Consider the following 23,115-nt stretch of genomic DNA (forward strand, 5'->3'; position numbering starts at 1 on the left):
TTGCATTAGGAGCGAGACAGTTGTTCTGAAATCACTAAAGGCCATAATAGAAACCAGACACTAATGCTTTAAGAAGTAACTAGCTGAAACCGAATGAAATAATCACCTAATCCATAATGCATTTGTAAGATTTTGCCATGCAACACAGATAATTTTTTCTTTTCTTTCTTTTTTTTTTTAACTGAAGAGAAATAATTCTTTCTTATGGTCCTAAACATCAAATGCTATCACGTCATAAAAGTGAAATATAGCACATGGATCATTTTTTTGTTCATCCATTTAATTCTATAATACCTATTCACTTCACCCTATAATGAAAACATTATGCTTGTTCGCTATTATTTACAGTGTTGTTAAATCAGCAAGGCTCCAAATGCTCCCTCGAAAGATCACTGCCAAAATCGAATCTGTTCTAGACGGAGGGGTAGAAAGATCTGGGTTCCGCAACTCGCCCTTGCTGTCAGTGCTGCCTGCATGCTCTTGACTTAATCCCAACATGCCCCAGTTGTGGTCAATTTCATGGAAACATAGCTGACAGCCAAGGTGTATTTAATACACACCTGTAGTGGGATGAATTGTATCCCCCCCAAGAAAAGGCATGTCCAAGTCCTAACCCCTGGTATCTGTAAATATGACCTTATTTGGAAATGGGGTCTTTGCAGATGGAATCAAGTTAAAGTGAGTTCATACGAGAGTAGGGTGGAGCCTAATCCAATGACAGGCCTCCTTGTAAGAAGGAGATTTGGACACAGACACAGAGACACACAGGGAGGAGGCCACGTGACGACAGAGGCTGAGATGAGAGTGATGCAGCCACAAGCCAAGGAACGCCAAGGATTGCCTGCATCCACTAGGAGGTGGGAAGAGGCATGAAAGGACGCTCCCCAAGAGCCTTCAGAACGAGCAAGGCCTTGCCAACACCTTGATTTTGGACTTCCGGCCTTCAGAATGGCAAGAGAATCAACGTCTGTGTTTGATGCCATCCAAGTTTGTGGTGACTGGTTACAGCAGCCCTCAGAAACTAATACAACACCTTTTAAATAGTGCATTTTTGGGCTCTTCTTTGTAAGAGTGATTCAAATCTACAAGATTAGGAATGCTAAGGAAAGCTGGATCAGGGAGAGCTGTGATAGGGGCGGGGGCAGAGCAAAGCAGTGGATGGGGAGAGAGTCTCGAAGGTTCTAGTTCCTTCTAATTTCATCCATGTTGGATATCTAGCTTCCGCAAAAACTCTGACTTTAAGAAGATTCCCGTTGGAGAAATATAAAGGGTGAGGGTATAAAAACTGTGATCAAGCAGTTTTCATATGAAAAACAGCACACAGAGATACTCACCTCCACATGTTGACATGTTTGGATGAGTTTAGCCAAGAGCGTCTCCAGTTCCGTGTTCCTCTTAATAAGGTTGGTGAGGTTACTCTCTAAGTTTTGCTGTTCAAAAAAAAGAGAGGAAAATATTATTCTGCATACTTTTAATACTTTAGTATATACAAAATTACTCATACTCAGGAAAATGGATACATTTTTAAAGAAATCTCAATGAAATCTACACAGTTTCAAGTACTTATAGATTTAAACTGGATTTTGAAAAGTCACAGTGTAAAAGATTATTTTCAAAATGTTCAGATCTCACTCTTTTTGTTCCTGCTTCCTGTACGAACTCAGGCATATTTCACTGAATAATCAGTCATAGGTTATTTCCAGGTTGTGAACGAGGGAGAAAAGAGGTAATTGGATTTCTAATTCCTTTACCTGAATCAGAAATGGCAATGATAGAAGGAATATATTCCCACATCAAATCAACTACTGTTGGATTTTTAGAATTTACCATCTTCTGGGCAGGCTGAGGTCAATCCGTGGGAAGAAGGTCTGAACTGTCCAGCTATTGATGACACTATGGTCATTTATAGGCATTGATAAGAAGTCCTCATCATACACGTTTACTCATAATACGTTTCATTGTACACGCTTCTGTTCTTTGCCTATCAACGCCAGATCAAATTTCCTTCAATGCTACATTTTCCACATCACTGTTCTCCTTAAGAATCTAGAACTATTCCCTGTTCCTTTAGAACATCAACATTTTTTGAAATTTAGTTTATTGAAGTATAGTTGATTACAATGTTGTGTTAATTTCTGCTGCCACATACTCCACCATGTTTCCCCTCAGGTCCCCACTGCCCCCTCGCTCTTCCCCCCTTCTCATGTCTGCATTTCCTTTCATTTCTGATCCTCGGAGACTTTCCACTTATGTTTAAGCTTGGTTATTATTCTTTAAAATCCATTTTAAAATATTTTATCTGTAATTCTCATGTGTTCAGAATTCAGGGGGAGGTTTGGGGCATTATTTCATCTGGACTGGAAGAGCAACAGGAAATCTTCCATTTCGACTTTGAGACCCTCAAAGTGTCTCAAATATAAATATTTTACGGGAGAAAAAGAATCGTTTCTCCCCTGAAGGGTGGGATACCACAAAAAGTCAGAGAATGAACCAGACAGAGTGATTTAGGTGCAACTTAATGACCTCATGTTTGCATCAACGAAAAACTTGCTTTCAAAGCTCTTTACCACCAGCACAAAAGCCAAATGTTTTTCTACTGCTTGAATTAAACAAAGTGCAACCACTTTATGGTCCGAGACTAGAGAATAATTTCGACGCCTTCCATTATTCAGTGTCTTTGACTTAGATGTGACCACTTGATGGTATATTTGTCAACTTCTTTTTGTATGTTCGTCTTAGGGAATCCTTTTACTTTTCTTTTTGGCTGACCCTTCAGAGCAGGAAATTACCAGGGAAATACATCATGAAACTGTTTAAAGTTCAATTGTCCTAGGTATGACTTCTTAAGCTAGTCAGCAAGAGATTCAAATAAATATAATCTAACACATTTAGACTTTACAAACATCTGCTTGCTTTTCCCTCCCTTTATTAAGGATACATCATGTATAAAATCTGTTTTTAATCAACTAATATGCAGACTAAAGCCTGTGGTTTAAACACATTGACCTATCTAGATCCTTTGGGGTTATTCAAATTTAAATAGTACAAGTGTTACTGAAGCCCGCAAAGAATTACCAAGTCACTTAGAAGTATAATAAAGGGAAATGAAGCTGAGAGAGAGACTTGTTTCCAAGAGGTACCAAAGGGACTGACAACACTTTTCAAGACAGCCTGGGTAATGGGCAGGTAAACAAATCCAGTCCTCAATGAACCATGCATCCACAAGCTTCCACTACGGGGACTTCTGTGGAGTTTTCTCGAATTTAACTGTATCACTAACCTCGTGTGTGGTGATCGGCAGGTCCTATAACCCCTTGATTTTGACTGTGCCTTGTGCAAACGAGAGATAACATTTTTTGGCATCAGAGTCTTGGGACTAAAGTGGATATAAGTATCTACTTCCCTATGGATATCTAAGGAATTCTACAGAGTACCGCCCCCAAAAGTTCTAGTTTCCTGTTCTCACCTCGAAAACATCAATACATTTCCATCTCCTTATGGAGCTGAACTTTGTAGAAGTCCAAGGAGTCAGGCATGAGTGGCCACACATGTAGAGCGAGGGGCCTGGGGCTACGACCCTAGCTGAATTCTCCTGGACAAATGACGCTTGGGCTCAGTTTTCCCATCCATGATGTGTAGAAACAATAAATGCACCCATTTATGCTACTGTTCAGTTCAGAGGAGAAAATGAAAACACACCAGGAACTATACAAATGCTTGTTGAAGAAATCATAAATTGTAGGGTGAAACATTGTTTGGTGTCCGTACCAGACACTACGGGGGGCCAACCCCATGCCTGCGGCAGGCACCGTTCTCAAGCTTGCTGGTGGCTTTTTGCTGCAAGTACCTGTTCCTTTAGGCTCCAGGGCTTTTCCTGGCCCCAGGCAGGGCGGGCGGGTGGTGCTGGGGAGGAGGAGGGAGGTTGATGCCCCTAGGAGCAGCCCTCATCCAGCAACTATTGGCAGTCGGTGGATGAACTGCCCAGCTTCCCCACCTCCAGGTGAGATCACTCTGAGTCGTGTCTCAGAAAATCTCCCGAGCGCCCGCACGGGCAGGAGCCCGATGCCCACAGCAATCACCTGCTCCTGACCATGCCCTCTTTCCGCTTCCTCTCCTTCTCTGTTCCGCCTCCCCTCTCCCTTCCAGATGCTTCCGGGATCACCTCCCAATTCGAATTCTGAGTTAGGGTCTTCTGGGAGAATTCAACTAAAACTTTTCCCATAGACGTCCTAATCTGTTAGTTTTGAGTATTCCTTCTTACGAGGAATAGCCAAATTAACAGAAGATTGTATTGCTTTTGAAAGATATTTGCTAATACAAGGGTTTGTTTTCTCTTCCCTCTTTCTAACCTTTTGTACAGATCACATAGCCTCCAAATTCCAGGCTCTAAGCCAGCAGTGTCATTAGAAATACAATGTGAGCCACAAATGGGAGTCACATCTAAAATTTTCTAATAGTCATATTTTTAAAAAAAAAATTAAAAAGAAACAGGTAAAATTAATTTTAACAATATATTTGACTTAATTTCCAAAATATTATTATTTCAACACATAATCAATATTTTAAAACTGATGAGCTCTTGTACATTCTTTTTCTTTCTTTTTTTTTTTTTTTTTTTTTTTGCGGTTCACGGGCCTCTCACTGTTGTGGCCTCTCCCGTTGTGGAGCCCAGGCTCCGGACGCGCAGGCCCAGTGGCCATGGCTCACGGGCCTAGCCGCTCTGCGGCATGTGGGATCTTCCCGGATCGGGGCATGAACCTGTGTCTCCTGCATCAGCAGGCGGACTCTTAACCACTGCGCCACCAGGGAAGCCCCTTTTTCTTTCTTTTTATTAAGTCTTTGGCATCTGGTGTGTGTTTTATACACTTACCATATCTTGATTCACAACGGCCACATTTCAAACACTCAGCTGCCACATGTGGCTTGTGGCTACATTACTGGACAGCAGAGCATCAGTCTAGAACAGGGGTCAACAAAGCTTTTCTGCAAAGGGCCAGGTGGTAAATAGTTTAGGCTATGTTGGCCATATGCTCTCTGTCGCAGCTACTCGATTCTCCTGTTTTGGTAAGAAAGTGGCCATAGACAATATGTAAACAAGTGGGCAGGGCTGTGTGCCAATAAAACTTTATTTACAAAAACAGGTGGTGAGGGCTTCCCCGGTGGCGCAGTGGTTGAGAGTCCGCCTGCCGATGCAGGGGACGCGGGTTCGTGCCCCGGTCCGGGAACATCCCACATGCCGCGGAGCGGCTGGGCCCGTGAGCCATGGCCGCTGAGCCTGCGCGTCTGGAGCCTGTTGCTCCGCAACGGGAGAGGCCACAACGGTGAGAGGCCCGCGTACCGCAAAAAAAAAAAAAAAAAAAAAACAGGTGGTGAGGGAGATTTGGCCCATAGGCCAAGCTCCTTCCTGGGCCCGGGCACATGCTCTTCCCTCTGGAATGCATCTGCATGGCAGGAAATAATTCTACTACCAAGGAGAGAGCATAACAAAACCACAGTATGTATTGAGTACCTGCTGTATACCCATCATGGCTTAGTCCGTTCCCATTATAAATCCTCAAACATTCACTGTGGGACCAATTAGCATGGAAAACTGAATATTCACTGGAGAACACTTCTGAAATTGAATGTAGTAAATCAACTAACTAGTAAGTTCATTTAGCAACTACTATAGATTGTTAAAACAACGACTTCTACCCTTTAAGGCTTTTCTCACTGGTAGTGTTGAGTGTGAGCCCAAGAAGAGGGACTTGACAGTTTAGAAGCATTCTGAAGGGATGCTATACCACTCCATTAGATCACAAGATCTCAGGGAAGGCCAATACTACATCGAATACTACATTGTTGAATAAACAAGCGTTTACGTGACTAGACAGTCTAGCAATTATCACTGACACATCTATTTCAATTTCTACCTAAAATCAAGTTGTTCCTAGCCTTAATTCATTGTCTCTCTCCCGGGTATTTTTTTTATAGTACTCCTTTTACTTTATGAAGGGAAAGGAAGCCTTTGTTGAGAAAGATGAGGCTTTTGTAAGTGTGCGACTATTCATTGTAATTCAACACGCCCCCTCCTGCCAAGCCATCACCACCGAAGAGGAATATAAATAATTCAAGATGGTCCTTCTAAAGGTAAAGATGCAATGAGTCAGATTTCGTTTCTCCATATTAAGGAAAAGATTGGGTACCAGTCAAATCTGTGAAAGACAACATTGTAAAACATGTGTTGCTTCAAGAGTGAGGCTCCCCTGCTTACTTTCTCCGGAAAGGATGACTAATTTTTCCTGTAATTTTTGTTTTAACACATACACTTCTAATGCATTTTCATGGAGCCAGACTCAGCCTCCTGAGTTGATCGCTGAACAATCATGGCAGAATAGCTGATTTTGCAACCCATCTCAATACAAGCCTTGAGGCATGGTTATGGACACCAGCTGAGAGGAGCAAATCCAACTTAACAGATGACCTTTGTACTTCTACATACACCGAGACCCAATCAAATAGCAAGGTAAGCAGACAAAAATACCCCTCATTTTAGCCTTTGGAGACCTGTACCTAAGGGTCAGATTACAGGAATGAATGACTTGTCATTGAGGACTACTATGAAAATGTATGCCTGAAACAGGAGATTTCAGTAATTCCTTTCGGGTTTGTCCAGGCCTAAAGAATGTTTGCCCTTATTCTGAAGTCAACGCTTCAGAATGTCTTTAAAGTATAATATTAAGTCTGGATACCTTTCAAGGCAAACACAGATCTGGCTTGTTCCATTCCATAATATTCAGAGTGACACTCAGGAACTGTGTTCATGGCCCCGACACCCGACACCGCCCCTCCAGCACAACCAGGATATGAACACGTCGAGTGCCACCATCCGTATATGTTTTTCTAACCAACTTTAATCACAATCCTTAATATAAAAACACACCCGTATTAACACATGCCACCTGCATAAAAGCATAAATTCTTAACATGTAACTAAACTCTGAAGATGTTTTAATTACGTTGCGGGAATTTAAGGCTATCTTCAGGTTCAACTCATGACAGACCGCAAATCTGTGTGATTTATGCTGGTTTGATTTTTTAATGCCTTTTTTCATTGGTTATGATAGTTAACATTTCCAAATGCCCTGGCAAGACAGGTCGCCCAGGGAGCTTCAAAAACATAATAAAACCCAATCTGCATACAAATTTAAGTCTAGTGTTCCACGGACGACAATTTAAGCCATTTTGATATGCAATACTGTATTTACCTTGTCAGGTTTTATTTGATATTTCTATATTAACACCACAGAATCTGCACCATATATTTATAAATTCCATCGTCAGGAGTTCAGTGTTTATTACTGTAATCTGGTAGTCAATAATATACAGAGAACAATTTTTAAATACCGTTTACGGCCTAGAAGAACTTTCAGATGTTAACGGAGATAAATAAATCTCTTAGTATAATTATATTCATTTAGTTGTAATTTTAGCAGATCCGACGATGACTACTTATTTCCAGGCATTAGAGATGTGAGTGGCCTTTCTTGTTCATTCGTCATCCCTCGGCCCTATTTCTGCCTGTAGTAAGAGAGCTGAGCAACCGACCAATAACACGTTTGTCAGTTTTGAGAATCAATATTGAGTGAAGGGAGCTGGACTCCTAGGAAGCTTTGGCAGTCTCTGAACTTAAAAATAATGATCTCCCACAAACTAGTGGTTACCAGAGGGGAGAGGGAAGGGGAGAGGGACAATATAGGGGTGGGAGGGGAAAGGGTTATTATGGGATTATATGAAATCATGTGTGTGAAACTTTTGAAAACTGTAAAGCACTATGCAATTTAAAGAATCTTTCATTCAATAAAAAAGGAAAATCTCGATTATTAAAAAAATAAATTGATCTCCTAAGAGAAATGTTCTAGAGAAAATGACTATGACTTTTATCATTGGAACATACGGGGAGCATTTTGTAAGATGACAGCATAGGGGTAAGAGCCATGAAGGTCCAATATGGCAGCCGCCCTGCAGTCTTCTTTGGTCACTGGCCCCAGTCAGGTTCTCGAATTTTCCTCAACCCAGCACTCTGGGCTGCCATGGCAGGTCCATGGGGTCGTCTCAAGAGAGGTGACCAATTTGTCAGTCAAGAATTAGATGGTGAAAAGATTATGGGACTATTGGAAAACACACTAACAGTAGTTAGTTATTTTGATCAAGTGAGAGCTTTCAAGTTGGGGAAATATTTAATCTCCTAAACCAGGGGTCAGCGAACTACAGTCCACAGGCCAAATCCTGCCTGCTGTCTATTTTTCTATGGCTTGCCAGGTAGAAATGGTTTTTACGTTTTTAAATGATTTTTTTTAAATCAGAAGAAGGATAAAATTTTGTGACACGTGAGAAATATATGAAATTCAAATTTCTTTGTCCATAAAGTTTCATGGGAACACAGATACTCCCATTCGTTGATGGTTTCTCTCTGCTTTTGTGCTACAATGACAAAAACTGAGTACTGGCCCTTTACAGAAAATTGCTGTCTCCTTGGGAAAAAAAAATCTTAAAAAAATAATCCACGGCCTTCTTATTTATTAATACAGAGTATTTTCTCTATTGCTCCAAACCACTTAAAAATTTCAATGTAACTCAATTTGCTTAACATGAGAGTGTAGGAGTATGGCTAAAATTTGAATCATTCAGGTACTCAAAATTCTAAAGGAGAAGATCTTTCTGTTGGATACCCAAATAATTTTTAACTCACAAAAGAAAAAAAATAGCATTAAATCACCGGTAAACTGCAACGTCTGAATAAATTCCTCTGCAACCTTTGTTCAGAGGAGCAGAAGATTCAGACCAGGAAAGAGTAGGAAAGAATCTTAAGTTGGATCAAGGCTGCTATAGCAAGAACATGGTCAAAAGTGAGTAAAGAAGACAATGGGCATATATCTGGAGAAAACTCTAATTTGAAAAGATACATGCACCCCAATGTTCATGGCAGCGCTACTCACAATAGCCAAGAAGTGGAAACAACTTAGATGTCCATCGACAGATGAATGGATAAAGAAGATGCGGTACATATATACAATGGAATACTACTCGGTCATAAAAAAGAACAGAATAATGCCATTTGCAGCAACATGGAGAGACCTAGAGGTTAGCATACTAAGTGAAGTAAGCCCGACAGAGAAGGAAAAATATCATATGATATCACTTATATGTGGAATCTAAAATGATACAAATGAACTTATTTACAAAACAGAAACAGATTCACAGACACAGAAAACAAACTTATGATTACCAAAGGGGAACATGGTGGGGGGGATTAATTAGGAGCCTGGGATTGGCAGGTGCAAGCTACTGTGTATACAACAGATAAACAACAAGGACCTACTCTATAGCACAGGGAACTATATTCAATATCTTGTAATTAACTATAATGGAAAAGAATATGAAAAAGAATACAGACACACACACACACACACACACACACACACACATAACAATCACTGTGCTGTACACCAGAAACTAACACAACATTGTAAACTGACTATACTTCAATTAAAAAAAAAGGCACAGCACAAGGATTAGTCAGTTCTTTCCATTCTGCAAATAAGTGTAAAGTGTTGGGTTGTGAGTACACCTCCAATGTGAAATTACTCATCAATTGCTGCTTCCATCAGTTTTCTTTTCCTCAGTATCTTTTTTCTTAATCATAAAATACACCTCAAAGGAGACCTTAGAGCACTGGATAATGAATGTCTTTAAAATCTGATACTGATGGATGTCATACTCGTTGTTTGTATATGGTACTTCAAGCTTTACTTCCTCCATCACTCAGAGATTGAATAATTTTGATTTTATCCCCTTTTCTCTGTCTTAAGTAGATGATGACATTGCCAGATACTCATTAACAAACATGTTCTGGCCTTTCTACTTAAATAGGGTTTGAACTGATACCATCAAACATTTTTACCAGACCTGAATGTCTCATGGGGATGCTTAGCCTTCGATGAATGGAAACATTTCTTTTTACATCTTTATTCTTAAGATACTGTGGGAAGACCAAATCTTTTTCTCAGCCAGTACCTATACTTCATGTTGAATGAAGTGAATATATCGAATGTATTTCAAGCTAAAACAGTTGAGTCTTTGATCTAATAACTTTGCACAGGTAACTACGATTTGCTTTGTTTCTACAGCAATTTTTATTTCCTCACATTTTTAGGTTTTTCTATAATTCAAAAAGACACAGGTACCGCAGTGTTCATTGCAGCACTACTTACAATAGCCAGGACATGGAAGCAACCTAAATGTCCATCGACAGATGAATGTATAAAGAAGATGTGGTCCATATATACAATGGAATATTACACAGCCATAAAAAGGAACGAAATTGAATTATCTGTAGTGAGGTGGATGGACCTAGTGTCTGTCAGACAGAGTGAAGTCAGAAAGAGAAAAACAAATATCGTGTGCTAACGCACATATATGGAATCTAAAAACGTGGTACTGATGAACCTAGTGGCAGGGCAGGAATAAAGATGCAGATGTAGAGAACGGACTTGAGGACCGGGGAGGGGGGGGAAGCTGGGATGAAGTGAGAGAGTAGCACTGACATATATACACTACCAAATGTAAAACGGATAGCTAGTGGGAAGCAGCCGCATAGCACAGGGAGATCAGCTCGGTGCTTTGTGACCACCTAGAGGGGTGGGATAGGGAGGGTGGGAGGGAGGCTCAAGACGGAGGGCATATGGGGATATAGGTACACGTATAGCTGATTCACTTTGTTATACAGCAGAAACTAACACAACATTGTAAAGCAATTATACTCCAATAAAGATATAAAAAATAATTTTAAGTTTTAGAGGAATATGCCTTTTCTGGACCCGCTGCTGAAAACGAATTAAAATTCAATTCATGGTCAGCTTTGCGCTTGAATTTGTGGCATTCCCAAAAAGGGTTCATGATGTTCACAGAAGTCATATCCCCATCTGGGTAGTGGAAAAAGTATTAAAGTCAAGGGAGGTTACAATCTTCGACTAAAAAAATATATGGATTAAAATTCCCTTCCATCCAAAGTGGGTCTGGTCTGTTAAGAATTTACAAAATCAATGTTGTGTAAGAGAATTCCCCATTTGGGACAGCCTCGAGAATCAAAGAAGAATATGAAAGCATGACATTGTTTCTCAGCCCTGTGTAACCTTCAAAGACAGAACCTTCCTTGGGTTTCAGGCGTCTGAATCTCAGATTCCTTGAATTCACTGCATCCTTCATCCCTCACTTCACCACCTTTACTTAGCCACTTCCTCTGCTTTTAGTAGGACTGAGGCTGTCTTTGTCCAATCAAAGTGAGTTGACTGAGTCCAAATTAAAGCAACATGAAAGTTATGGAAGGAAGGAAGCAAGGTGACAGCCATCCACTGGGTGAGTGCTTCCCACCCTGGACTGCACTCTGCCCTCGCTTGGGGGGCTATACAAATACCATGCTTGGTCTACACCCCCTTCCCGACCAGAGACTATGAATTACTTAGATTGGGGTGAGGTCCAGGTTTTGGGATCTTTAAAACTCCTGAGGAGGGGCTTCCCTGGTGGCGCAGTGGTTGGGAGTCCGCCTGCCGATGCAGGGGACACGGGTTCGTGCCCCGGTCCGGGAAGATCCCACATGCCGCGGAGCGACTGGGCCCGTGAGCCATGGCCGCTGAGCCTGCGCGTCCGGAGCCTGTGCTCCGCAACGGGAGAGGCCGCAACAGTGAGAGGCCCGCGTACCAAAAAAACAAAAAACAAAAAACAAAAACCAAAAAAAAACTCCTCAGGAGATTCTAACGTGCAACCAAGTGTGAAAACTCTTCCTCAAAACCAGGTTGCCAAGTAGCTGGATTGTGATACCGTGTACAAAACTTAATCATGTACTCAATTTACTAGTCTTACACTTTAAGAGTTATTCAGAATAAAAGGAATATTTTTGTAATGCAGCATATGTACATAATAAGTGCAGGAATAAAATTATATATAGCTACACTAGAACTGTGAATTTATGTGAATGTATCATAGGAAATTCCAGGAACTTTACTGAAACAGTGCTCTGCAGGGAACACAGACTATTACTGTTAAGAAATTTAGAGGGGGACTTCCCTGGTGGTTCAGTGGTTAAGAATCCGCCTGCCAATGCAGGGGACACGGGTTCGAGCCCTGGTCTGGGAAGATCCCACGTGCCGCGGAGGAACTAAGCCCGTGTGCCACAACTACTGAGCCTGCGCGCTAGAGCCCGCGAGCCACAACTACTGAGCCCGTGCGCCACAACTACTGGAGCTGCACGCCTAGAGCCCGTGCTCCGCAACAAGAGAAGCCTCCACAATGAGAAGCCCGTGCACCGCAATGAAGAGTAGTCCCCGCTCTCCGCAACTAGAGAGAAGCCCGCACACAGCAACGAAGACCCAACACAGCCAAAAATAAAATAAATAAATAAACGTTAAAAACGAAACTTAGAGGCCTTTTTTGACTTGAAAATATAGGGGAATGCTTTCTTGAATCATTCACGTATTCCTAATGTCTAAAAATCATTCCTGAGTGGTTACCTCAGTTTATACTTTGAACAGTATTAGTAGCATACAAATTTGGTTTGTTGATTTTAACAGTCATTACTTCCCCAGAAATATAAGAGAAGCAGACTGTAGATGTTTATAATTAAACAAGATTTTTTATATGGTAAATTAAAGATTATGGGAAAAAAATTTAAGGACTCTGATGACAAAAGAATAGATTCATTCCCCTACCCAGATTCTTTTTTTTTTTTTAACATCTTTATTGGAGTATAATTGCTTTACAGTGGTGTGCTAGTTTCTGCTTCATAACGAAGTGAATCAGTCACACCCACACACATATGTTCCCATACCCCTTCCCCCTCGCGTCTCCCTCCCTCCCACCCTCCCTATCCCACCCCCCCATCCCACCCCTCTAGGTGGTCACAAAGCACCGAGCTGATCTCCCCGTGCTATGCGGCTGCTTCCCACTAGCTATCTAATATGTCCATGCCTCTCTCTCGCTTTGTCACAGCTCACCCTTCCCCCTCCCCATATCCTCAAGTCCATTCTCTAGTAGGTCTGTGCCTTTATTCCTGTCTTACCCCTGGGTTCTTCATGACATTTTTTTTCTTAGATTCCATATATATGTGTTAGCATACGGTATTTGTCTTTCTCTTTCTGACTTACTTCACTCTGTATGACAGACTCTAGGTCCATCCACCTCACTACAAATAACTCAATTTCGTTTCTTTTTATGGCTGAGGAATATTCCATTGTATATATGTGCCACATCTTCTTTATCCATTCATCCGATGATGGACACTTAGGTTGTTTCCATCTCCGGGCTATTGTAAATAGAGCTGCAATGAACATTTTGGTACATGACTCTTTTTGAATTATGGTTTTCTCAGGGTATATACCCAGTAGTGGGATTGCTGGGTCATATGGTAGTTCTGTTTGTAGTTTTTTAGGGAACCTCCAATTCACATTCCCACCAGCAGTACAAGAGTGTTCCCTTTTCTCCACACCCTCTCCAGCATTTATTGTTTCTAGATTTTTTGATGATGGCCAGAGGCAATACAACTGCCTTGAGGATCAGAAACTCCTCTGTGGTTTAAAAGGTAAAATGCAAATGTCTGAAACGATGGAAACCACAGGGATAACATTTAATTCCTTCCATCTTTGCTTTACTATTGTTTCTTTGACGGATGGCCACCTGTCTGCTAGTTAAAACAACAACAACAAAAACAATCTGGAGAGTTAATTATTTAATTTGCAGTGCTTTGCAACAAATTATTAAGCCATTTTCCCAGAGTTGGTTTGTAGACACATGACTAAAGACAATTTAAGGGTCATTGTATTTAAAAAATGAACTAACTCTCATTTCCCTGGAATATATTTTAATTTACATATACGGTGTTTTGCTAAAAGGAAAGACAAAGAACGAATGTCACTTAAAAAATGTTTTTAAAGTCAGTTGCTTTTAACCCAGTGGGAGAAAACGGTCCAATATTCAGAGAACTTGGAGGAGACTTGCCCGTTATAAGAATCATGAATTACGAAGTCTCCTCTTGTCCCATCTGTAGAGTCTAGAACAGAGACCAGGAATTCCTGGATCCACAGCAACAGCTTCCCCAGGGAGCTGGTTGGAAAGGCAAATTCTTAGACCTGCTGAATCAGAAACTCTAGAGGTGGGGGGTCCAGCAACCCGTGGTTTAATAAACCCTTCAGGGGATCCTGTGAGTGCTAATGTTTGAGAACCGCTTACACGAATGTTGTAACATCCTTCAGTGTGTGTGTCATGTGCCTTTCTCATGGACACCTTTGGATCTTATCACTCAAGTCTCTGTCATCAGGCCCTATACTTGGGCTTTCCCCTGGTTCCTTGGTCTCCACTGGGGAACAGGAAGCATAATGGAAGAGTGTGCCAGCCAAGACGCAGGGACAAAGGAGGGCTGGAGAATTCTGGAGGTGGGGGAGGATGACACAACGTCATGGCAGGGGGAAGCTTTGGGAATGGATGTGCACCTCAGTCCTCCATGCTTTTTACCCCTTTACCATTCGCCATTCCAAATTGCTTTTTCTAATAAAAACATACACAGAACTCAGATGTTCAGAATGTGCCAGAGGGGAAAACAACAACAGTCCTGGTGAAGTTGCCCTAGTGTATTCTCGATTACTTATAAATGCTGTTTAAAAAAATTTTTCTTGAGTGCTGTTGAAAGGGGGAGAGAACCCAAACTCATTTGTTTTTGACGAAAATACAATGCCCCCCTCCCCCGCACTGGCTGGAGTAAGTGCACCTCTTGAAGATTTCGTTCGACACGAAATGTATAAAGCTGAAAGCCAACATGTTAAACTTTGCCCTCAGGATTTTTTAGTGTGACCTTTGTCATTTGATTTTCAAATGTCTGTGACTTGGTCAACCACTGTGACAGGACATACGACATCAGAGACTGCTCGATAATTAAGTGGCGGTAGTAGATCACACGTAGTGTCCTTCCCCTAACCACTGTCTTCCTCCAACGTCTTTCTTTTATTTGAATGAAGTGTCACTTAACATGGCTAACGAATACATTTTCGAAGCAAAGGCATTTACTCTAAAGGCAGACTTTCACACCGTGTATTTTTGACTGCAAGTTTTTCACCACAACGTGTTCTTTCCATCTCCAAACAATTATGACACGGCAGTGACTTCAAATATACACTTTCCCTCAGTAAATGCATTCTTTTACAGCTTCGATTCTCTCCTCTGTCCTGATAATATTCAAATTTTGATCTCAGATCTCAAATCTGACCGACTCTTAGCTATGATGATCCCTTGTTATTTTAAACTCACCATTCGTAACTGCATCACGTGCCCCTTTGAAATTTCTTCCTACTTTCTAGTCTTCACAGAGGATATAAAGGATATTACCATTCCCCAGGTGAGCACCGGAACATCACCCGAGACTCGGACTTCTCGTTCGTGCCTTCTCTTAATCACTCTCTAAGGCTGTTCGGTTGTTCATTAAAAGACCCTTTGGCTTCAGCCTTCCCTTTTCTTCCAAGGTTACCACTCTAACCACCTCCTTCCATAAATTGCTGGTTTTCATTCCTCTAACGTTTGCCCAGCCAGTCGGGTGCGTGCATGGCCACCAAAGTCATCATCCCAGTAAGCCTGTATTTTACTACACCATCACATCCTCAGAAGTTCAAAAAGCTGTCCATCCTTAAAGGATGAAGCTCAAACTCCCGAGTTGGGATGCGAAGTCCTCAAAACTATACTGGGTTTAATAATTCTAAAAGACACATGCACCCCAACGTTCACTGCAGCACTATTCACAATAGCCAAGACATGGAAGCAACCTAAATGTCCATCGACAGATGAATGGATAAAGAAGATGCGGTATATTTACACAGTGGAATATTACTCAGCCATCAAAAGGAATGAAATAATGCCATTTGCAGCAACATGAAAGGACCTAGAGATGATCATACTAAAGAGAAGTCAGACTGAGAAAGACAGATACCATATGATACCACTTACATGTGGAATCTAAAAAAAAAACCCCAAAAACAAAGATACAAATGAACTTATCTACAAAACAGAAACAGACTCACCGACTTCGAAAGCAAACTTATGGTTACTAAAGGGGAAACGTGATGGGGAGGGATAAATTAGGAGTTTCGGATTAACAGATACACACTACTATATATAACATAGATAATCAACAAGGACCTACTGTATAGCACAGGGAACTCTACTCAGTATTCTGTAATAAGCTACATGGGGAAAGAATCTGAAAAAGAATGGATATATGTATAACAATCATTTTGCTGTACACCTAAAACGAACACAACATTGTCAATCAACTATACTCCAATATAAAATAAAAAATTAAAAGAAAAACTGTGTAGGTTTAGAATTTCCCCAGTAGAAGCCAGCTATAACTACCACCGCCCTGCACAATGAACATTCAACTTCAGTTACAATGGATTCCTTATTGGTCAAGAACTGCCACATCCGTTGCTCCTTCTGAGCCCTTGGGCTGCATCTTTCCACCAACCTAGAATTTTTTCATTCCCCCCATGGCATCTCAGAATCTAGCAGAGGGCTAGAGGCACCAATAAATGCTTATTCAATAAAGGAGGACGTGAGTAATATTCATGCAACTAAAGATTTTCTATCAGTAACAGAAATTACATCAAGCCAAATCTTAATTCTATTTCAAAACTGGATAGGATTAAATCATACCTTTCTGAAGACATCAATACATATTTGAGACATCAAGCCAGAGTTCACTAAATCATAAAAACGCTTTGATTAAATTAGTTTCAGAAATTGCTCTCCGGCCAAGGAACTATCTACTACGCAATGGATCAGGCAATAAATCTTAGACTCTATGTGCTGACAGGTGTAAGATGATTTATTGAATTGTAAGACAAGGAATTGTGAAGCATTACTAAGAAAATACACACTCTCTTCCAACGCAACATGATTTTACTTAACAAAAAGCAATTTAGGAGGAAACTGTACTATTAAAATAATAGTAAATGCTTCCCATACAGCTCTAATTCTATGCATTAAAAATAATCCAGGAATGAAATCATTAGATCGTGCTGCTGGCTGGAGATCAGACGGATGACTTAATAATGACCCATCCCCGTCAAATAAAGCTCATCTCTGTCTGGTAATAATCAGAGAATTTACACTACCAGTAACCTCCGGTACTTCTTCAACCACATGTTAGCACTGTGATTTTTATTCTTCTATCCAATTTTTCTTTGCAATATTATTCTATTTTATATAATGACAACTAAAGAAACGTAGCTGCATATTTAACTTTCTCTTCCTGATTAAAGTTGATTACAGGGGTTTCCTGAATTTTAACATTTAATCAGTTTTCTTGAAAATTAATACTATTTACAGCTATAGTTTCCCCAACAACCAAACAATCAGACATTTTAAATTTTTTTAAAAATGAAGGGCGGGGGAAGGATAAATTAGGAGTTTGGGATTAATAGATACAGACTATTATATATAAAATAGATAAACAACAAGGTCCTACTGTATAGCACAGGGAACTATACTCAATATTTTGTAATAATCTGTAAGGTTACAGAATGTGAAAAAAATAGATATTCATGTATGTATAATGGAATCACTTTGCTGTACACCTGAAACTAACACAACACTGTAGATCAACTATACTTCAATAAAAATAAATTTAAAAAAAAAAGTAAACTGGTACAAGACTAGAAAAAAAATTTTTTTAACGTATCTAAGGGGAACTTCGTGTAGGTTTAATGAAACGTGGCATCTTTGGTGCTCAGGATACAGAGGTAAACCGGAGCATCATGGGAGGGATTGATATGATTATGCCACAGCATATATGCAGAAGAGCTTGGAGGTGGACCAATCAGAAAGGCGTGTTTTGTGTTGTCAGGATGGAATGATATTGCTAGAGAATCTGACAGTCCTGCTATTGGTCGCTAGCTCCCCAAGTGTATTCCAGTCCTACACAAAAATCTTAGATCTAGAAAACAGGGCCCCTTAGGAGCCCACTCTAGGATGGTATGCCAAAGAGATCTGATTCTGGCTACAGCCAGCCCTTGGGATCAGAGGAAGCCTAAAAGACAGCAGGTAAGTGGGTTCCTGGCTCCTTGTGGAATCTAGGCTTGTTGGCATGAATCTTGATGACCATTTAGTTCCTGGGACTTTACAGAGGAAATCAGGGCCAGTGGTTGGTTATTGGACATGCAACACCAGAAGTGGGTCTATTACGCTCCTGATATATGGACAACAGAGTGATTGAGCCTATGTTCACCACCACTGTACAAGTGCTTTATGAGATGGGAATGGAAGCTCGGATAGAGGCAGAGCCCTGCATGCTGCCTGCAGAACTTCAGAAAGTAGACCCCTTTCGAGGGCCTTTGCAAGGTTCCAAGATTTGGGAAATTCCCAGATCCTTCAGCGCACCAGGTACTCACGAAATCAGTCCAGAGTTCTGCCTGTGATCTTAGTCTGTTGCCTGCGCTGTTCGTATTCCACACCAACGGTTCTAGCTGTTGTTTGCAGAATGCTCAGTGGGTCATAGAAAGAGGTTCAGAAAGAAACTAGCTCAATGATAGAATCTGATGCTTTGCTTCAAGGTACGAGAGTCAGTTTGTCCTTGACCATCTGAGACAAGAGTATCTTATCCTTGGAGTCATAGGCCATGAAGTTGAATATAGGGTGCGGGTAATGAGAATTCCACCCAAATAGTCGATCTGGTGAACATTAAATCTACCAGTGCCAACGTCCTCTAGTAACACATACTGAGACTCTCCCTGCCTCTTCTTATAGTTAGAGGACTTCAGGGGGAAAAGATGTAAACTCCCTTGAAGGAAAGCATCATTAGGACAGGACTCCCGTCTCTCTTTTTCCCCACTGGCTTCAAAGTACCTGACGCATAGTAGATTAGGTACTTTGTTGCACAGTAGATTCTCAACAAATATTTGCTTAACAAAATGGGTGGATGGGTGGGTGAGTGGGCAGATAGATGGCAGGGTAGGTGGAGGAGGGTTCCTACAGAGTTGGGGAAAATAATTCAACACATTAGTCCCAAATCCTGAGAATGAATTTAGGGGGTACAGAAAGTTCTCCGATTACAGAGCTACGCTGGTGCTGCCTGGAAGTTGGAAGTTTTTCCAGTTCCCTCAAATGGGCACTTGTGATTCTATTGAGAGCTTTCTGGAAGGATCCATTCTGACATTCTATGGAAGATACCAAAGGCAGTAGGCCTGTCTCCTTCTCTGTCAAAAACCTTAATTCTTTCCTGTACTTGTTCTGGAAAGAAAGGCCTCACTCCCAGGGCTCCATATCTCCTCTTGTTTGCCTAGAAAGTTGCTATTGCAACTTAGCAGATGAAAACCAGCAGACACTAGTTTGGGGATTACAGACAAACAGAAAACATGGAGTTCAGGTGCTAGTAACAGGTTTTCCCTCCGGTCATTCAGAGCTGGTTGTTCCAACTTCTCAATATCTAAAATCACTAACTTTAAAACTTGAATCTGAAGAAAATATTCTTCAAGGTACTCCGAAGCGGGCTACGTGCAGGCCATCCCTTTTGATAACCAATTACATGCATCGAGATGGAAAAACAGGAAGAAGTTGTCACTTGACAAGCATTTTCCTTCCTTTAGTCCTAAAGTACAACGAGGGTTTAAAAACGAGGACACGAAAGTCGTTTTACATGATTTGCATTTTGTAGTATAGCCAAGGATCTCCTCAACACATCAGCCTGAAATTGTAGTTTAGTGTCTGTTACAAGACGTTTCCAAGAAGCGTAAGAGGAAATTGCAGAAATGAGTTCAAATCATAAAATAAAAACCACAAGGGTGAATTTTCTGAGCACAGGTAGGCAAATTAAGGGGTGGATAGAGGAATGTGGGAGGGTAGGGGCTGTAAGGGAGAAAACCATACTTCAAAGACTTCTGGGGCTTCCCTGGTGGCGCAGTGGTTGAGAGTCCGCCTGCCGATGCAGGACAGCCATTTTACCATTTGACTTAAGAGTCAAATCTATCTGGGGAGTTTTTTCACCACTAATGGAACCTAGAGTGGATTACACTCTTATGGCATAAGATGGAATTTGGCAAAATCAGTGGCCATTTGACATGGTTAACACACTTCTGGATCATATCAATGAAAGGCTTCATAGAATTTTCACCTAAATTAAACATTACAAATGTACAGCTGGAAGGCAGGTTCAAAAAAGTCTCAACTGTATACATTACAACCATTAATGTGTTTTGCAGATTTTTTTTAAGTTGGGATGAATCCAAATTGACCATGTGCATGCTGTCTTTGGCAATCATATGGTTTTTCCAAAACAATTATAAAAATAAAAGGAACATTTGCTCCTTGCTACTAGTGTATACAGTGTCTCCATAGGGTACTTTGTGCTCTTAGAATAAGTGCTCAAGACCTTAAAAAAAATGTTGCAGCCCATTATTGACCAATGTCTGCCAGTTTTAAGAAATGAAAGGGCTACGATGAGGGCTTCTGGGGTGGGAAATTTAAGACTTAATGTGGTGATTAACATCAGAAATAGTATCTAGGATTTCCCTGGTGGCACAGCGGTTGAGAGTCTGCCTGCCGATGCAGGGGACGCGGGTTCGTGCCCCGGTCCGGGAGGATCCCACATGCCGCGGAGCGGCTGGGCCCGTGAGCCATGGCCGCTGAGCCTGCGCGTCCGGAGCCTGTGTTCCGCAACGGGAGAGGCCACAACGGTGAGAGGCCCGCGTACCGCAAAAAAAAAAAAAAAAAAAAATCTGCCTGCCAATGCAAGGGACACGGGTTTGAGCCCTGGTCCGGGAAGACCCCACATGCTGTGGAGCAACTAAGCCCATGCGCCACAACTACTGAGCCTGCGCTCTAGAGCCCACGAGCTACAACTACTGAGCCCACGTGCTGCAACTACTGAGCCCATGGTCCGCAACAAGAGAAGCCACCGCAATGAGAAGCCTGTGCACCGCAACAAAAAGTAGCCCCCGTTCGCCGCAACTAGAGGAAGCCCGCACGCAACAACGAAGACCCAACCCAGCCAAAAATAAATAAATATTTTTTTTAAAAAAGAAATAGTGTCTAAACCAAACACTGAAGAATAAAAGGGTTGAATTGAACCCTTGCTGCTCTAAATACATTCTTTCCTTCAACTAATATGACCTTATAATGAAAACTAAAAACTTTTAAATGATCGCAGATTAAACACAGCAGCCAGGTTTACTAGACAGTAACATCCTTAATGACAAAAGTACCTTTGTGCTAATCTTAGTGTCTTCCCCTCTGAACACTGAGTAGGATCAATAAATATCTAAGTTGCAATGGAACATAAATGGACCTTGGTGCTGGGAGTAACTGAAGTACTCCATTCCATTCTATTTCAAATGCAAAAGATTTCAAAGATACTCCAACCATGTCACATTGGTAGGAGCCACCATAATTACATTTGAGTTTACTTTTCTGAAGCAGTTTTTAGGGCAACTCAATTCCAGTTCATTAAGTCGAAGTCTTAGTTCAACTAACATGTACCCAACATATAATAATCCTCCCTATATGACACACTCACTGGTCTATAAATGCTCATGATAAAACCCACACAACAAAGTCTACAAACTTCTAATCCAGTTCGAAGTATGTTATGTATTGATGAGCTTTGAAAGATCAAATATTGGCCATGAGATAAATCTCAACACCTCTGACAATATTTGATTTCAGAAAAACAACGTTCACAGCCACACAAACAGCATTAGGAACGTACTCAAGTTCTCATAGCCTCTATGGTCCTATCATTCTTCATAAGTTACTCTTGAGTTTATCTGATTCCAAAGCACTTGGTCATTCTCCCATCACAGTAGAAAGGTGGGCTAGGACGAGGTAATGACTGATTTGTTTAGAACTAGAGGAGGTAATTCCTCTTTCCACACAGCTCTCCTCATGCAATAGGAGTCGGAATAGTAACAATAATAATAGTAGTAGATTAGTAGTAGCAGCAGCAATAGGAAGAGGAGAACTAGTAGTAGCAATGATAATAGCAGCTACCATTTATTGAGCATACACTATGTGCCGAGTATTTCGCATATTTTATCCCTAGTCCCCTTAATAATGCTATAAGGAATGTATTATTACCCTGATCTTTACTGATGGAGAAACATACTCAGATAGACTTACTTTCCCAAGTTCACACAGCTACTGAACGCTGGAGCTGGACCTCTGAGCCCAGTTCCATTTGATTGCAAAGCCTGTTCTCCTCCTACACCATCCAACTTCTGGAGTAGATTTATGTCTTGATCCTTATGGCATCATTCTCTAAAACGTCAACTTATTTCATTCTTTTTTGCTGTTGTTTTTGCTCCCCTGTAACCTCTTGTAACGTTGGCCTCCTTGTAACAGGAAAATGCCTGTTATGAGCACGTGCTGCACTGGCTTTACAAATTGAGATGCCAAAGGGAGAGTCAGTACTTCAAAGGGAAGGTAGGGCTTTCCAAGGTTACACTTAAGGGGGAAGAGCCAATAAGCAAGGTTCCTCATCTGAGTGCCACTGGTTAGAACCAAGAGGATTTGAAATCTCATCAACATTAGCTGCACCATGTGGAAAGACCTCTTCTGGGAAAAGGCGTGCTTAGAACTGCTTACCAGGACTCAATGAAAAGACCTTAGTTTGGGAACAGCTTTTCTACCATGAACTGAAATCTTTATCAGAAGACTTTTCAGAAGAAGGGAAATATTGTTTCATTTCCATATCCAACTCACTCTAAATAAAACAAACTCTGGGTCATTGACCCAATTTAGCATTTCATAAACAATAACAGGACTGAATCTAACTTAAGAGTAGAAATATATATAGTATTCCATGTCATCATTCCTTCTTTAACACCACAGGTTTCTCCCAAACTTTTTTTTTTAGTTTATTTAGTTACTATTTATTTACTTTTGGCTGCGTTGGGTCTTTGCTGCCGCACGCGGGCTTTCTCTAGTTGTGGCGAGCGGGGGCTACTCTTGGTTGCGGTGCACGGGCTTCTCATTGTGGCGGCTTCTCTTATTGCGGAGCGTGAGCTTCAGTAGTGGTGGCGTGTGGGCTCAGCAGTGGCGGCGCAC

At 41.2% G+C, this 23,115-nt stretch overlaps 1 protein-coding gene across 5 annotated transcripts in view; it reads right to left on the reverse strand.

Moving 5' to 3' along the window:
- The window catches only part of MID1 (midline 1), a 654,655-nt gene that overhangs the window by 87,325 nt on the left and 544,215 nt on the right, over positions 1–23,115 (reverse strand). For all 5 annotated transcript variants that reach the window (XM_079911574.1, XM_079911575.1, XM_079911571.1 and 2 more), the window contains one exon: positions 1,335–1,430. In XM_079911574.1, coding sequence (XP_079767700.1) covers positions 1,335–1,430 — 96 coding nt within the window. The remainder of the gene's footprint in view (positions 1–1,334; positions 1,431–23,115) is intronic.

This window comes from Stenella coeruleoalba (assembly GCF_951394435.1).
Source record: "Stenella coeruleoalba genome assembly, chromosome: X".
NCBI classification, from domain to species: Eukaryota; Metazoa; Chordata; class Mammalia; order Artiodactyla; family Delphinidae; genus Stenella; species Stenella coeruleoalba.